The sequence below is a fragment of the Anas platyrhynchos genome, chromosome 14 (assembly GCF_047663525.1).
Source record: "Anas platyrhynchos isolate ZD024472 breed Pekin duck chromosome 14, IASCAAS_PekinDuck_T2T, whole genome shotgun sequence".
Classification (NCBI taxonomy): domain Eukaryota; kingdom Metazoa; phylum Chordata; class Aves; order Anseriformes; family Anatidae; genus Anas; species Anas platyrhynchos.
The window spans coordinates 15,805,800-15,824,531 of NC_092600.1; the positions used below are offsets into that span (position 1 = coordinate 15,805,800).

An 18,732-nucleotide genomic window follows, 5' to 3' on the forward strand; every position below is an offset into this window, starting at 1 on the left:
CCTCCCTCCCACCCCCGCCCCATTGTGTCCCATGTTGGCTGTGCTCTGTGAGTCACTGGTCAGCCATGCATCTCTTCTGCAGATTTAATTCTGTTACCATGTCTGAAGTTCTCTTCCAATAGTTAGACACTAGGATTTTTATCCTTAGCATATTTTTGGTATGAACTAAACTTCAAACCTGTTTCTGGACAAAACCGAAGGCACAGGAAGATCCAGACTCTGATGGGGTCTAGTTTTGAGAGAACAGAGCTGTGGTGCTTGCTGTAAGGCTATTGAGATGCAGACATAGAAAAGAATGTCTTCCAGCTTCAAGATGCTACTGTGTGATTCAGGAGAAAAAAATTCTGTTGTTGGCTCCTATGGCAGCTGTTAGAAAAATATCCTCTGTTTCTTCTATACCAAAATCCCCCCTCTTGAAAAAGTGAAAATATTTATCCATCTCAAAGAGAAGATGCAAGGAGGTATACATTGAAGGCCGTAAGCTGTAGTGATACTGCAGTATTTTGAACCATATGAAATATGCAAGATGAGATCCAAATCATCGGAAAAAATCAAATCTTAAAAACAGTAAGCAGCACAGCTGCAAGTGAGCCATACTAATATTACACAGCTTTTGTATTGTAAGACTTGTGTGTTGCTGTCTAATACTTCTTTCCATACAAACATGGGAGCAAATAGTGTCATTGCACTGAGGAGCATGGCAGAATCAACCAATTGCAAAAGAATGCATTATCTTAATTTTAAGCAAAAGATGAGAAATACTCTATTTGTATTGCATTTGATTTGCAGGTTACATGGTAAGAATTCCACTTTGCTGGAGTGGAGGTAGTTAATAACTCAGTGCAGGACATGGAGCTGAGTTATAGATAGTTTCATGTTTCAAGACTGCTGCACGAAGTAAACTAATTTTTCATTTAATCAACTCCAAATCAGTCCGCAATATCAGCAGGAGGATAGTATCTGCATTTGGTTATTGTTAATGGTATCAAAGATAAACGTTATTCTCAGGGTCAGTAAACTTCCCACAAGTATACATTTGGAAGGCCATATCCAGACTATCTGGGGACATTTTATGTGATATGACAAAATAGTCTAAGCCTTCGGTGTGTTAAACTGTGAATGAATAAATTTCAGATCACCGCAGAGGGAGAATTCCGTTGCTTTAGTTCATGTACTGAATTAAGCTTGTGAACGATTTAAAAGCTGAGATCAGTCTGGGCACAAAGACAAGAGACTGCTTAGATTTTGACACAGCAGCCCCGTTCAGACCATCATCTCTTGGGTGATGTATGTGGTGTCATTCATGGTGATTTGAAATCTGCAATAAAATACTGTCTATTGCGATAACTGCCAAACTTATTTTAAGGTAACAAATTGCTTTGGATAGTTTTACTGTGATTTATTTAGCCTAACTTGTTATGAAGAAATATGAAATAGTGCAGGAAAAAAATCACGTCTAAGTTTCTTTCAGATATTAGAAATTTATTGCTGTTTTTTACCCCTATCAATTCCTCCTCTTTTGAAAACTTGAATTCTTATTGAGCCTGTGCCATTGGATGCAGCTTGGGAAATATAATTCTTCCTAGCAAGGATTGTTTTCACAGTCTGAAGGAAAGTTAAAAGCATTTTGAGGACTGAAAAAGACATTGCATAAAGTCAAAATTTGACACTTCAGTAAGAATGTGTGAGCCAAGCCAAAATAAAGGAACAGTTAGCTGGAAACCATATGGTTTAGAGTAAGGGATTCTGTCTTGGGCTTTCATACCCCAAAACAGCTCTGAGTTAACTTCCAGGGAAAGAGCTATGTATTCTGGAGTCGGACTTAACCAAGCAGCTAAGTCACAACTACCTTTGCAAGTATGATATGCCAAGGAACTGTAAAATAAGGACAGCACAGCAATAACTGTTTCAGACACTTAGAAGAAGGTATGCTAAGCTTCAGTGCATATGAAAGGCTGTGTGTTTGTAAAGCCTGCAAATTCCTTAAGTTCAAAACTGTCCAAGAGGTCAGAATGTCTAGAGACTGTGAAGAATGACTGAGACTTTTACCTTTCAAGACCCTGAGGCTGAAGGGCTCTCAGATACTTTCTCACACAAGATAATGTACTTGTTGCTAGGTATGAAGCAATGCCGCCTTTGTCTGATGTAGCCCAAGCTTTTAGATGAAGCAATGCAGTGACAGTTCCTACTGTTTAATCTTCATACTTAACTACTTAGAACATCAGTTGGATTAATCTGCAAAACTTGAAATTTAATTGTAACAATTAATTTTGAATCGGAAATTTCATAGTTAGTGGTGTATTGGAATAGATACAATTTATATTGGGATATAAAAGTACAATGCCACAATTGGGGTGAATAATCATAATGGCTTGTTATGGTTTTAATATGCTTATATCCTTTCTTACTGCAGATCCATAGTAACTTTATAGAGGGGATGGGTGAGTTTTTTGAAAATGCAGTAGGTGTTGTACTTCAGCTTTCTGAGTAAACATGTATCTGCCAGCACTATTTCCTACCAAATCCTAATCTCCCCTCCTCTTTCCTGGCATAAAATTTGAACCTTTTGGCCAATTGCAGCTGAAATTGTTGCAGAGGAGCTCTCAGTGATGATAAACTCCCACAGGTTCTGTCCAAGTAGGCAGCTGGGGGAGGAAAAGTCTTAGTGTAATCCTTGGGGAAGCTGTGCGTGTTTGGGCACTACAGATTCCAGATAGGAACTCAAGCATCATAACTTATCTTACACACAGAACTGCACATTTTAATTTAATGAGGGGTAAAAGAAAGGTTTACAAGTCATTCCTTGTCACAGTTCTCTTAATTGAAAGCAACTAGTTGAACTGGAAAAAAAAAAAAAAAAGTCCCATTTTTAGAGCACTTTTTGTAAAAAGCTGAATACAACTGGATTTTCAGCAAACACAGCCTCTTCAGCTAACTAGGGTGCTTCTTCCAGGCACCCACTCTGATGCTTGCAGTGCAGCCAGGGGGCTGCACTCCATCTGCTTTGGCCTTCCCAGGGTTTGGAAGGTTGATGGCAGCCTGAAAACTGCTGTGAGTTGCGAGCCAATCTGCCAGGTGCTTTTGAAGAACAGCAGTTTGTGGTTTGGGGCCATGCTGAAAGCATTTAGCTGTGAAGTGACAAGCTGATGGCTCTGCATGCTACTGAGAATATGACCCCTTCGTGGCTCAGCTGCACCTATGCCGTAACGGCAACCTGCTGATGTTAGAAAAGCCACCTGCAAAAAACCTGAGCGAAGTTTGCTTGAGTTAAACATGCAGTGAGGGATCCCCCACGTTGGTCGTTAAGTATTAAATGTACCTGCCTTGTGGAAAAGACGAGAATAACATTTATGCACTGGCGAGTCTGATGTGTTTACACATTTTTGTGACTGTTTTCCCCCTTCAGACTGGTTTCCACCATTGTAAAGGATGCTTCCAGGTGGAGTGCAAAAAGATAGAAAGGAATGATAAGAAAAAGGAAATCTCACAGTCTCTCAATTAATTTTGGCTCAGCCTTTATTTCCTACTTTCAAGTTTAGCATTGTGAATATAGAATTAAGGAATAGCTGACCTTTTTCCCCAAAAAGCACATCATGTTTAGAGCTTTATCTTCTCCACCTGATAGTAAATGACATTTGTCAGAGCTGTGGCTAATTTGATCTTCCACCAAAGTTGAGAAGGCAATCAACAATCAGGAGCACAGAATGAACATTGTAGTATTTTTTTAACATTCTGATAAATGTCATTCTGATTCACTGATTGTCTGTTGACAGCAGTTACTAAACTGATTTCTGTTACATATTAACTTTATTCATGCAGCTTTAATAAAAATATTTTGGGTCTAAATTTCAGATGCTCGAGGATAGGAGAGTTATGTTTCCATGCCAAGCTTGCACAACAGCTGATAAACCTGCATATCCTGCTAAATATAACCAAAATACACAAGGAATGCAAGTGTATGTGCATTTTCAGAACTCATAATAACCTAAACAAATCTTCTAAAATTTATCTCTGGTGGTAAGAGCACTGGAGATTTAAATAGAAGTTCTTAACTGACTGGATTAGTTCCCTGCTATATGCCCTTATCAAGTTAGTATTTTGTCTGGTTTGGTTTGGTTGGTTTGGTTTGTGCTGTTTTTTTTGTTTTTGTTTTTTGCAGTCCCCCTCCTTTCCCTCTTGTGTCCCCTCCCAAAGCTGCTGTTCCAGAAACATTGCAGTGTTTCCCTCTGAGATAGGCAGGACAGGACACGGAGGACAGTGGCTGCACTAATGGGGTGTACCTAACCTGGCTGATCTTTTTGGTAGGCTGACTCACTGCATAGTACAATTTTGGAGTGCTGCAGTTGGTACATTCAGAACAAAAGCATCTTGAATCAAGGACCTGCCCGTTGTTCACATCTGTGGGGACGAGTATGTTTTCCTATCTTAAACAGAAATAATGAGAGCTCTGAGTAGAGGAAAAGTTTCTATGCTTTCTATAAGAGTAAATGGAAATAAGTAACTCAAAAACTGAGATGCAAGCTATTATGCATCTCCCCTCCTCTTTGCTTCTTTCTGTAGGACCAAACATTTGACTTCAGCTCTGGCATGACAGGCAGACAGTGGCATTAGCTAATTTGGCTCTGTGTAGTGCTGAACATGAATATGAATTAGAGACAAGTGCCTGAGCTCTCATACTGACTTTTGTTTAGCTGTTAATTTGTTCGAATGCTAATGTGCCACAAGCACAGAAGACCAATTAGGTTTGAAACTGCTTATTTTCTTTTCATAGCTTCTAAAATTTGAAGCTTTATTTCATTTTAGAAGTTCATTTAATGAGTTTTATTTAGTTCAAAATAATAAACAGGCTGTATAAACACATCCAAGGTTTCAAATTCAGTGGAACTCAGCATTATGACCTCCCTACTTTCAACTAAGTACATGAAAAATTGCACCAACCGGAGTTAGACTTTGGTATTTGTATTAAGTAGTACCATAACTAACAACTAGGTACAAATATTGAGATTTCTCTAAGGTTTTATTTTACATCAGTGTTTACTACCTCTACTGCCATAATAACCCTTAGTGTGGAATGGGGATTTTTTCCTTCTTTCCACAGGCATTTGTAAAGGTTAGGTTCGGAAATCTTCCTTCTATTCTGTTGTATTATGCATTACCGATCAGCTGTGATTATCCTGCTACTTCACAGAACTAAAATGTTCGCGCATCCTCAGGAAGCTTGTCATCTAAACTTTGTGTATAGGTGATGCACTTGCTAAACAAATACTGTTTGTAAAAAATGGAAACTGAAATAGAAGTATGCTAGATTCTGTAGGCACTAACTTCATGTTTTAACTTTATTATTATTATTATTATTATTATTATTATTATTATTATTATTTATGTATTTTATTTATTATTATTACATACTTTATTTGAAAATGAAATTAGGAAAAATAATTTAATGGTACTGGCGTTCATTACTCACAAAACCCATTAACTGTAACAGTACATTAAAAACCAGCTTCCTGATTCTGCAATACACAGAAATTATGTTGTTTGTTTAGAGAAAATACAACACTATGATCATTAGTTTCTTGGGTAGAAGTTCAGATCCTTCTAAACTGCAAAAGACATGAAAAATGAAGTTTCAAGTTTAGAATTTCATATCTAAGTTGTGTTGTTTTATTTAGATTCATTGTATTTAGGCTCAGAAATGAGCTGATCTGGGAACTCTCCCACAGAGGTGATATACTTCCAATGACTGATGAAGAGCAAACTGAAGTGGCCGTATTCTGTGAAGGCCAGAGAGTCTTGTAAATGGCCCGTCATGCTAAGTGTTTGTTTTTCAGTGTGTTCAACTCGCCATAATAATTTAAATGTTGAAAGACGGGGTAAACCAGGATTTCAGCCAGCATCCAAGCCTCACGTGGTTGTTTGATTCATTGCATGTTATTCCACATTAAAAAGTCAGGGAATGAACCACTTCAGCACATGAGCAGCACAGCTTTGGTTTATGACTAGGCTGGTTTATAACCATTTACCATGTCCAATACAGAGCTCAGAATTACATAAATATTGTTTTCCCCAGTTTGAAGTCTATTAAAATGTTTAGGTAAAGGATAAAATTTTCAGAGGGAGCCTAGTCATCTTCTCTCTTACCAGCTCCTAACTCAAATTCTGGTTTTGACAAATTTTACCAGCTTACAGAAATCACATGAGTAAATGGTTGAAATTAAAGTGTTCTGGTCGTACATGATTTTGTTTTGATCCCTAGGTAGCGCATTTTATTATACTGCCAGTTTTGTCTGTTTTACTTTGAGTTCAGTTTCTGATGATATTATATCTGCTATTTTCCATTTTAAAAAATGAAATATTTTGAATTTTAAAACTGAATTGTAGGTATCAGTATATATTTATGGTTGAATAAATGGAAGCTTTTACAGTGACTCCTTCTTGTATTATTAGTTCTTTACTAATTTTTTTATAAGCAACCTATACCTAAAATTGTTTTTGAGTTTCCAAAATCTATCATTATTCCCAGTTCAGGCTATTTTTATTTTTTATGTATATTAGCTAGCTGAAGTTGTAGTAGCAGCTGGTGAAGGCATAATATTTTACCCAGTGATGCCTCTGTCACATTTCATGCCAATTATTGTATCTTAAGAGGGACAGTTACATGGAATTTTATCTACAACTAGCTTGTGCTTCTTGGCTTTTAAATTCACTATCACTGAGCTGTTTTTGCATCAGGCAATGTGCCTTTCAATGGTTAAAATACTTCTAAAAAGGGTGAAAAAAAAACTTGACAGAATGAAAAATATTTTAGATACAATTTTTGGATGATGTCCAGTTTCTACATTAGAAATGCTTTCCAACACCAGACGAAGCCTGAATCATAACGACTCATTTAATACCATGTGCTCTCTGAAAAGAAAATGAGATCGGTAGTTAAATGAAATGCCCACAGATCCTGGGCATGGTGCACAAGATCAATAAAGGTGATAATGCAGAGACGGGAGGACACTAAACTGGTCTGTTATTTAAGATTTATTTTGTCTTCCCATATCTTTCAGAGTGCTCTATGGAAACAAGATCACAGAGATTCCCCAGGGACTTTTTGATGATCTTGTGTCTCTGCAGCTGCTGTAAGTATGATCCTTTCCTCTTCTTTATTTTACATACTAACTAGATTTACTGATTTTTCAGCTTCTGACATTAATATAATCATCTTTTCCACTGAAAACTCACTGAGATGTGCTTGTCTGTTGTTTCTGTGTCAGGCAAGAGGGAGGCAAGGGCTGAAATAAAGGTAAGATGCCAACAGTTTTATAGCGCAGTGCATGTAACAGATAATAGACACAGAGAATTTAAGTGTGTGGAGGAAATGAAAGATTCAGCAAAGTCCAAGAAAGGAAATTTGGTCAGTGACTGATGTGAGGGTGGAGTTGCCATATGATTGTTTTTACACATTTAGCATTTGTGGTTGAATATCTAGATCCTTCAGGGCTACTGTGTTGCAAGTATCTGCACATGCAAGCAAAATGGCAATAAGAAAGATCTATCTTATTGTTACCAGCCATGCTCAGTATTGTATCCTTTTCATGCCAACTGTGGTTTAGTTGGAGGGAGAAACCATTTCAGAATCTATTGTGTATTCAAGTATTTTGTGCTATGTGTGATTTAATACACTGTCATGATCAGGGATAAGATATACTCGTCAGTATTTATTAATGTACCATAAAAATATTTCCTAAGCCAAATGTGAAATTCCAAATTCCACTCACTCGTCTCCATAATCACACTGGGAACCCTTAACTCCTTCAGAGAAGGAAATCAGTTACTATTTCAGCCAGTCAGCAGAGGGAGCAGATGTGAAGAACTTCTATTCCTAGCATTCTGAATATCATCTTGGGTTATGTACTCAGAGAATGTGATATATAAAACTAAGTGATTCTGGCTCATATCTCATGTCCCCCCACCCCATTACACAAAACTCCCAAACAATAAATGAAATAAAATGTAAAATAAAAAATGTAGCTTTTTAACATGTTGTTGTAAGCCTTTCGTTCTTGACACAACTAGAAATGAAAGTCCAAAATGTCATGATTAATCTTTAATGTGTGCCATTGTCTTTGAAGTACATGTAGCTATATGCTATACAAAAATAGGTGTGGATTTTGATTATAAATCCATGAGCAAAGAGAAAGAGCTAATTTGTAAAATAGTTCAAAATTGCTCTATGTTAAGCAGAGGATTATTCAGGTGTGTAATTTAGCCATAAGATCTTAATTGCAAACATAGGCCATCTTATTCTAGAGAAGGACAAGCAAGAGCACATATGGTTTGGCTATGACAAACCTTGAGCTGCGATGGTAGCAAGCTGTTCATCTCCTCCTGCAGACAGCCAATTATTTTGTCTTGGCCTTTTGCACATACTTTTTCTGGCAGCTCCTTTCCTCTCCCATACCTCCCAAGTTTGTTAGTACTTCAGTGCCTCTGCGATCAGTCTGTGCACTAGGAGAAGACTGCATATTAAGGAGGGAGGTAGTTTAACATCACTGAGAGTAATAAGCATGAAAGTGCTTAGAAGCTGGGACCTGGTGCATGTTGATAGAGCTGGCATGTTTGTCACTGTTAAATTCATGTTGTGTTTGGTACAACAAAGATGCTGCAGGTAAAAGGAAAGCTAAAACTTTACCCGTTATTTTGATCCCTGCAAAAGAAACTATTAAAATCCAAGCTTTATCAAACTCTTGGGTTTTTGTTGTTGTTGTTTAGTTGGTTGTGTTTATTTTTTTTCTATCTGGAAAGTATATTACTTTTACTAGTTTGAAGCAATACACAATTGCTGTTTCTAACCCAGGACTCTTTACAGATGCTGTTTCTCCAAGTAGAAAAAAAAGAAAATATCACTCGACACATGGCTCACATGTTGCCCTATAAAAATGGGGGTCTAGAGTTCTTGAGTAAAGCATTAAACATGTTTCAGCCCCTTTTTCCTATAGTTCTTTTGTGCGTGTAGTGCAGGCTTTCAGTGAGTTACTTACTGGAGCCCAGATGCAGTAATTTTCCAGTGTGAATTAGCTGACAGCTTTCTGTTATGGGGACAAAATCTATATGCCAGAGAACAGTTAAAAGGTTTAACCATTTAAATATTCTCAAGCTGAGAAGATGTAAGTATGTAAATCTTGAGAGGTTGCCCTGTTCATGGGATTCCCAGAGTGCTGTGATTCCAAGAGGCTTTCAGGGACTTTTGAAAGAATTTAAATATAAAGTAGCTGTTGGCAAGGTGAACATTGGGTGATTATGCACACTATTCTGATCGTGACTCTGAAGCAAGTATTGTGGGATTGCTTGTAGTATTTTAACGGATACCTAAAAAATAAACAGCATTTGCTGTTTTTAGACCTGCTGTTGAACAGTTGGAAAAGTGTCCTATGATTAGATCTAATTTAGTGTTCAGTGGGCTCTAGATTGGATTTCTTCCTATTAGTCTGGAGACATACTGATAAGAAGGCTATGATTAAAGTATCCTGGTAGCCAGTGTAATTTCCTAAGCTTGAGCTGGAACATTTTTGAAAATATATTGGTCTTATGGTATGGCAGCACACCCTCAGAAAAAGGGGAATGGTGGTGGGTCCTGTGTAAAAGTGCTGAGATGTTATTTAGAAGGAAAAAATACTGTGAAATTGCAGAGCAGATAATATTGTTGATTACTGTTTTGGATAAGACTCATCATGACTTCTCAGAAATGTCCTTATCCTTCTGTTTAAATATACTATGACACTACAGGCCCAGATTACTCCACCTTTATTCAGGCAGAATTGTTTTGTGTAAGTGCCCTACACCTACAGGCACTACCACTAATGTCAAAAATGCTGTAGCTGGGTAAAGTAATACTCAACACAGGCATGTCAGCATCTTAAACTGTCCCATCTGTCTTTGGTGTGTGGAAAAAGAAGGATTCAGAACAAGTTTTAGATGACCTGGCTAGCATTAGAATTCCGTATTTCTGTCACACAAGACAGAGGTAAGTCAATAACATATTTAGCAGAAAAGAAACCAGGCACATCTAGATATTATTTTTTGGTTTTAGTAGCATTTTTTAGTTCGAACCCTATTGGGTTAATTTAAATATTGTTTTTGAAGTCTTCATTGTTAAATAGTTAACATTCCCCATGTAAATAATCACATTATTAGATTTCCGTTAAATTGCTGATTTCACAAATCTTAATGTTTTCCTAAATACCCAATTTTAACCAACTCAAGAGCAAAGGTTACTGTGCAAGTCCAACTATACATCTGTTCTGTGGAATAGAAGCTTTTCTTGGACCATGCCATTTTCCTTAACCTGTTTGAAGTTTCCAGGAGAGAGGATGCTAGAAAGCTACTGTAGCCTGTCCTTCATACATGCTTCTTTTCAGCAGGCTGGATCAAATGTCTTCTGAGAGTTTTAGGTCAATCTGGATTTGGCAAAGGGTGGAAAATGGAATCTGATTTTTTATTTTTTTATAGTAAACTTTAACTTTCATTTCACTGTGCCATTAATCAGCCCAAAGGGTGGAATAGCATTTGTTTAATTATCAATGTTTGTGTAAATTGTTGAATATCAGAAGTGTGGAAAGGGTTTCACCTAAAGGTGGTTTCAGCTTAAGTTTTCAAGTAAGTGCTAGGTATGGGCAATTTGAATGCCTGTCCAGGAGGCCTTAAGCTGAACTGAATCTGTCTAGAAAGTGGAATACATTTGAATGTCCTTCTCACCTGTCTTTCAGCTTTCCTGGAATGTGGACAAGCTCTTTCATGAGCCCTTGAGTTTGCCAAGCAGTCTGCCAGTCACTGCACAGGGGGCACAACATAATGCTGTGCAGCTCTTTCTTTTTCAGCAGCACTGTGACAGATAAACTTGACGGTTGCTCTGCTTGCTCCCAAACGAGCAAATGTGCAGAGCCAGCCTGCAGTGAAACAGAGTCAAGTGGCTCAAGGCAGTGAGCTGTGGATAATGGGCACCAAGTTTGTTAACCAGTATTTTTCGTACCTAAGTAATACACTTTCTTTTCTCCAGCCATATTAAAACAAACATTCTGGGAGCCTTTTTATTAGTTTTACATTTTATGCTTCAGAGTGCTGTGTTTCCTGGAACCAAAAGATATAAAATCTCTACTGTTTAAAGAGATTATATAGCAAAATAATATGAGGGGATGAAATCTCATTTTTCATGTCTGGCAAGTATCAGTTTTCAATAAATCCTCCTTCTTCAGGGAGCTTACTTCGCATAGTTACTAATCATACAAGTGCTCAGGTGTGTTGATCCTAAATCTCATGGCTGAAATCCCCATGGTTTGCTGGACAAGCTCTGTGGGCAAGAAGAAATCCCATAGTCAACTCTGTACTGATGTTGGTTCAAGCAGATACACTGCTGACGTACATATACATTGAAAGCAGAGGTTTGTTGATGATACCTAGATTTTGACATATTGACAGATAAAATAAATTCAAAAATGGTGAAAAAATAAACTTCCAGATCCAATCACCTAACCTGGGTTAAATTTGGAACTAGATCTGATTGGTACAACTCAGACTGACCTTTATTTAGAACAGGTTTGTTCAAAGTGGCAAGTTGTTTATGTGCTTCGAGAAACTGCTACTATCAACCTTCCCCAAACTCAACAAGTCATACTTTCTTTGAGTTATTGGACCTCTTACTGTGCTTTTTATGCTGTTTCTCCTCAGATGCGTGGTATGATATTTGGTACTGTCATAGCTTTTCTGGTGAGGTTGCTTGGAAAATAGCTCCATAGTAAACTTGCCAAGTCTAAAGTACTTGCCTTGTTTGTAATTGTAAAGAGAATCCCAGTACTTAAGAGCTTAAAATAGGATCTATGATCTACCAAATATTTATTGTGCACTTTTAGAGCTTGTTAGACGCTCAAAGAAAATCCAGTGAAGCATAAACCCATATGAAGTATTAAAAAAATAAATATATATATATAAAAAAACTCTAAAGAATGCATATCAGTTCCAATACTTTGTATTGTATACATTGTTGTATCATTAAATGGAGATGCAAACAGCATATAAATGCCAGAATAAAGGAATGACATTTCTCCATTTCCAAGTCCTTTGTAACACAGTAGTCTCTCCTTCTCATAACAATATTCTGAGCTATCAGGAATGTTAGTAAGTAAGATTTCTTCATTTTTCTCATGGAAAAGAGAGAACAGGCATAAAATGAGAGCTTCTGACTGGATATAAGGGAAAATATTTTCACAATGATGAGTCAAGCAGTGGAGCAGAAGCTGTGCGTCTCTGTTCCTGAAGGTTTTAAAGACAAGACTGAAAAAAAACTCTGAGCAAACTGGTCTGACCTCACAGCTCACCCTGTTTTGGGCAGTCTACAAGGACAAGAAACCTTTTGAGCTTACTGCCATCACAAATTACCCTGTGGGCCAACAAAATAATTATTTCTCAGATAAAGCTAGTTGAATTAAATACCTCTAAATTGGTCCTGCTTTTAGTGGGTTTCAGACCAGATGACCTCCCAAGGTCCTTTGCAACCTATGTCATTTCTGGATTTTGTGATTCTAATTTCTTAGCAAAATGGCATGGGGACTTTTTCCTTGATACGCAGAACAGCTACAGCAGAGCTACTGTGCAGCCCTCATCCTTCTAGTCCAGGACAAAATGCTCTCTGCACAGACCTGTTTAATAGCTTTAGAATTGTTTTCAAGCCTTTTGCCTCAAGCTTTTTTTCTTTAGATTTCTGCATTTAGGCTGCTGTTGTGATAATATTACTAAACTCAATAACTGCTGTTAAAGTGAGGGAGCAGCATCTGCCAGACACAGAAATACAATTACAGTCAAGCACTAATGAAAGACTGCAACAGCATCTGCTTTTTCTGTGTCACTTCTGTAATCTGTCTGCATGCAGCTTCCCAAAACAACCGCTAGTTCATACGTCAGCTTGTAATTTATTAGCTCTTCTGACGCCAGTGCTCCAAGCTGGACTCACCTGACAGAAACTCTCCTAGCAATTATTATACAAGAAACTGTGCACTTCCTGATAGTGCAGGAAGTTGAGAAAATGTGTTCATTCCCCTGTGTATCTGAATTATCATGTGATTATCTGTAGGGTAAACTGAACAATATCAAATTTTGAATAGCAGATGTGTAGATGCTACAATGATATGTGCTTATAATACTCCAGGTAGTAACACAAATATGACGCAATTGTTTTACAGATTTTGTTCTTCAAAAAAAGTTGTTTGCAACTTCAAATAGAGTTGCAGTCTGTTGGATGAGGAATGAAATGAGGCCTTTAAAATCTCTCCAAAATAGGACTATCAGACTATGCTCTGCACTTCCTTTTTGACTCATTATAAGCTCATTTTCCATTTTAATTTACTTTGAATAAATTTGTCATCACCATCATCCAGCTCCCTGAATGTGGAGAAACACTTCAAGCTGGTTCAAGCAAGCGTGATGATGAGTTGACACTGAGTATTATCAATTGAGGCACTGACAGACTCTTTGGTGGTCAGTCATCACATTAGAAAATGTAAATTTTAGTAGATGTCAAAATATCTTTACACGGGGAGGCAGTCGGATTGCTCCTCTATGCTCCAGGCCATTCTGAAACATTTCTGGAACCTAATGTGATTATTTTGCCAATAAGTAAGCAGGGACACACAACTACATCATTAGGTGCAGTTCATCAGTGACTGCTCAGATGGCTGTTGTAGCTCATCTGACACAGCCCTTGACTGGATACTTGCATATTGGCACTTCAGCTGTTCCCCCATAATAAACTGTGTTAAATGCAAAGATGACTCTCAATACCCTACAGATTTCAAAGCAAAATGCTGGAAAAACCTTGCTGAAAAAAATATTTTGACTTTTGGTAACAGGTATTTTATATACTAAGGAGTGTTTTCTGCCAGGAGTCCTTTCCTTGCTGCCATGTAGTGCCTTTGAAAGTAGGTGAAGCCTTTGACTATTGATACTCTATAAAAGGCACGTGTATTCAATTTGTATGCTGCTTTTACTTGTGCAAATGACTTAATTTCTCCTCTCCTATGCATTTTGCATCTGACTTTTTCTGGTGTGTTCTCATTTCCCCAGCAGAGTTTGGCATGTGGGATGTGCCAGACACTTCATGGGATTCTTTTTCATTGTGTTGCCATCATCGTTAAAACAAAATGATAGTAAAAGGAAAGATAAGAATTTTTCTAGTGGTTCTGCGCAGCTTTTTTCCCCTACTACTTCCCTTTGGCTCATTACTCTACCTAGGATGATTTCTGGTCTGTCCTATAGCAACAGAAATCAACCTGCAGTATCCAGCATGTGTTAAGGTTGCTAGGCTGCTATTACGGTCTCTGCGTTATGTAGTTATTTGTTGATAGTTTGATTACTTGACTTCACTGAGCTGAGAATGCAAACACTGCTAAGGGTAAAAGCCATATCAACATCCCCATTTGCTCTTAAAAAGCAATTTCTTCGATCATTTTGGTTTTGGAGTTCAAAATGTTATTTAAATGTTAATCACTTGAAACTGTGCTTGGGCATATAATTCAATTATGAGACCATCTTAATTATGCAGATGGTGCTTATGAGCATCTGATACAATTACAGTGCCAATTCAGTACACATTTGTTCAAAAGGCTTAGCTGAAACATGTTATTATTTCAATGAGTGTGGACACACATCCCTCTTTCAGGAAAGGGATCATGGAATTGTGATACTGCTCACTGTTTCAGTGGTCTGCAGAGCACAGTGTCCTTAACCATCATCCCATATTCTGGGGTGGTCCTAGACTTGCAAGAGGATTTCTTCATGTTTTTAACATATCCAGTGGGATGAAAATGGAGATTTGAGTTAATAATCTTTCCTTCCTCTGGGTAGCATGCAGTTTTATTTCTACTTGAATTTTTAACCTACTTTTGAGTGGTGCACTACATCTGGAAGCCATGTGTAAATCTCAATCCAATCAAGCTGATAACAAAATGGGAAAATTAGTGGAGTTTACTTTCACAATAAATCCATGCAAAACAAATAGCATGCAATTCTTGATAAAAGATGACTCAGCTTTTAATATTGTCCCTTCTTTTGGTGCAAGTCCAATGAAAATAAACTCATAGTCTGTTTTACATCATAGCTCGGTGTTTAGGCAAGATCAGCATTTCTGTTTGCTACAGTATATCTGTTTTTCTAGTTTGCCTTTGTGTTAAAAAAAATAAAAAATCATATTTAACTATATGTGAGGCCAGTCACATTTACCTAATTAATAATTAAAAGCCCGGGGGGCTGTGACATTTAAGAAGGAATCAAAAAAGAATTGGAATAATATCCATAATGGATATTTTAAAAAAGTTGAGTGTTTTGAAAGAAGATACATAAACATTAATGCTTATGGCCAAAAGTCATCCTCTAATTCACAGCAAGTAGGAGGTAAAAAAAAAAAAAAAAAAAAAAAAAAAAAGAGGGGTTGATTTATTTTGTTTTCTCATAGTTTTCCACTTTCGTTTCCCTTTCTCGCTGATTCTGGTCAGAAATAGGACATTAATCTATGTTATGATTTTATGATTCACCCGGTATGGCTACATCTGGATTACTATTAAGCACACCATCTGTCCTCTTTAGATTTAGGTACTGCACATATATTGTGTAGACGATATAAGGAATAGGTGTTGTCACCTTGGAAGAGCTTTGTAGTACTTGAATTCCCTCTTCTAAACAGTCTGCAGAAGCACTTTCCTTTTACAAATTGCTTTCTCTGATGCTTAAAGCAGAGGGTGTGCCTCTGTACTCTGTATTTGTGACTACGTATAGGATAAGTTTTGCTCATTTTTAGTGTTTGGCTCATACAGAAATGTCACTGATTATATCACCATGAATCTAGTCACCAAACATTTATGTTAGGAAACCTTGTCACATTGTACATTCTAATTGCCAGCATTGGGTTTATTCATGTTCTGTTGAAAGACAGAATGAATTTAAATCCCGTGTTTGACTGCAGTTCCAGGTCAGCTGTGCTCTGAGGGCTTATTAAGTGGGATCAATGACTGTTAAACTTCTAGCCCATTCTTCACAGGGGGTGATCAGCATCTGTAGAGCTTTGCACTGCTATGTGTGCACTTCTTAAAGCAGACATGATGGTTGTCCATATATAATAATCCAAGAGTAGTTCAGTTGTAAATTCTCTTATTCCTGAGATTATCCTCAATTTGCTTAATGGTTTATTAAAAGTGCTACTTGCAATATAAACTAGAAGTATAATAATAGAAGAAAATAACATCTAGTAAAATATATCAAAGTACATTCTTGCTTCCAGTTACCTTCCTGGATAACTAGGTACCAAGCCAAGGTATAACAAGGTACCAAGCCATGGAGCAACCAATCGAAGTTTATGTGCATTACCTAAAAACAATGTGAGACCAATACACAAGGATGGGGAGTAGATACGGGAGTGTTTGCAACATTTAGTGTATGTCTGTGGCTATTGTTCAAAACTCAGTAGATGATTATGCTTTCTAATGACTTGTTAACCTGTTCTTTATATAAAAGATAATGTACAAGTATAAAAGAGAAATGCATAATGCATGAGAACTGAGCTGTAGAAGGCTGCATTGGCTTAGACATATGAATGGCTATTAGAAGCAAGTAGTAAGAGATGACATTGATGTTTGCTGTTGAAGCAAAATCTCAGAAGTCTAAATACACAGAAGGAACTATTCTGGAACTTTATTATGGAAATTACAGTTATTTCTAATGGAGTCAATGGAAGTATGGATTAGGAGTCATGTAATTATCAGACAAAAATACTGGCAACAGAGGGGTCATAGTAATGCTGCTCATGATATCATAAAATGATTTTAATTATTATTTCATGCAAAAATATGACCTCATTTGTCTGTTGCCTTCAATGGGACTTTCTCTTACCTTACATCAAAATTCTTTTTCCAAGACTCATGGAGAAGAAAATTTAGGTGAGTTGGTATCGAGTTTTCTGTTGGCTGGAGTGGTGAGTTCTGCTCTAACACCCTCTCACTACCTTCCTGTTCTCCTTGAGAAAAGGACTCTGCCCAAGTATATATCCATCTTCTGCATAGCACAGTTACGGTATGCTGTTAATACAGTAATGAGGCTCTGACAAATTGTTGGTGGGAGCACAGAGCTGTAGAGTGCACAATGTTCCAAAGGTTTCAGCAATGGAAAGGCATGGTGCTATGCAGAAGAAGCGCTTTGTGAACTTATATTTTGGAGCAAAAGAAAAGCATCATATGTAGCTAACAAGTGTGCATTTGTTGCCTGTTAGGTTGGCCTGTTGTCTAGAGTGCTCTATGTGCAGTTTCTCAAAAACTGACGTTCCCTGTGAGTTTTTAAGTGTGTTTAATGGAAAATGTCTTTTCCTTTCTACCTATAAATACATTTGCCTTCTGATTTGATATTAGCATGGAATCTCATGGAGAGTCACACTAACATAATATTAAACCTTTCAAACTCAACGGCAAAGTATCGAGAACTTTCTGATGAAGCGAGATGGATTAATACCATACCCTGTTTGCGATGTACCATTTTTTTAATACTTACAGTAGTTGAAAAATGTGGATTTTAGCTCATCTAACGATAGGTCATTTCTTGTCTATTTTCCTTCTATGTGTGAAATATCACGTATGTAGATGACAATGGCAATTTAAGTGTTCCTGTGTTTGACTGTCTCATAAAGCAATCCAGCTTGTTGTTGAGATGGTATATACTGTATAGTTGCCAGGACTCTGGCTAGATAACGTAAGAGAACTTGCACAAGCCCTGTCATAGATTTTCTGGCTGAACTGATGAGTTTTACTAACTGGTTGCTGTGTAGATGTGCAAACTAAAGTATAAACAAATAAATAAAAGCATGATAAAATATCTTTGTGCTTCTTTTCCAAAGCTGCAAAGTCATCTGATGTAAATGGAATGAAATATCTTCACAGAATTGTAGGACAATTGAAGTTGGAGGGAACATCAGGTGGTTACTAGCCAAAAAGACCTAAGAACCTTTACTCAAAGAAGTCAGCTTACTAGGTTGGAGAAGGTTGCTAATGATGTTATCTGGTCTTGTCTTGAAATCTCCAATGGTGGAGATGGTGCAACTTCTTTGAGTAACCTGTCCCACTTCTTGGCTATCCTTAGGCATGAAGTGAGTTGGGTTTCAGTAAGTTTTAGTCCAGACCCTACATTTCGTTCTTCTTGTCTCTGAGGCGAATCACATTTTCTGTTCTTCCATGATCCAATTTACCCTGCATTGCTTATCACAAGATGTCAACCTTCATAAATTTTAGTTAGACTTAAGACAGCTGCCAACTACAGAAAACTGAAAAAAGAAAAGAAAAAAAAAAAAAGGTTTTGTCATTGTGGACTTTGTGTGTGTGTATAGAATAGCAAGGTGGGAAGCATTTGCCATTTCCATGCATATTCAGCTGAAGTCTTTAAATATTTGTTTGGAATTTTGAACAAATGGGGAAGGTGAGGCATTTAAAAAAAAATTAAGTATTTGAATCTAGCTAGCACTGTTATATGTCTATATGTTTCTCTAGCTATGAGAGTACCAATATTGTCTGTGGTTTTTTCACCTTTTTAATGTAACAAGCAAATGGAGATGTGTAAATATGGAGTGGCTTTGGTGACTGGGTTAATATGTTTTAGATTTAACCCCAAAGTTCAGTCTATCTTTATTTGATTATAATAAGATTAATGAATTATAAACCTTTC

At 37.2% G+C, this 18,732-nt stretch overlaps 1 protein-coding gene across 6 annotated transcripts in view; it reads left to right on the forward strand.

Annotated features, from left to right (window-relative positions):
• The window catches only part of SLIT3 (slit guidance ligand 3), a 515,831-nt gene that overhangs the window by 355,935 nt on the left and 141,164 nt on the right, over positions 1–18,732 (forward strand). For all 6 annotated transcript variants that reach the window (XM_027468588.3, XM_027468587.3, XM_027468585.3 and 3 more), the window contains one exon: positions 7,056–7,127. In XM_027468588.3, coding sequence (XP_027324389.1) covers positions 7,056–7,127 — 72 coding nt within the window. The remainder of the gene's footprint in view (positions 1–7,055; positions 7,128–18,732) is intronic.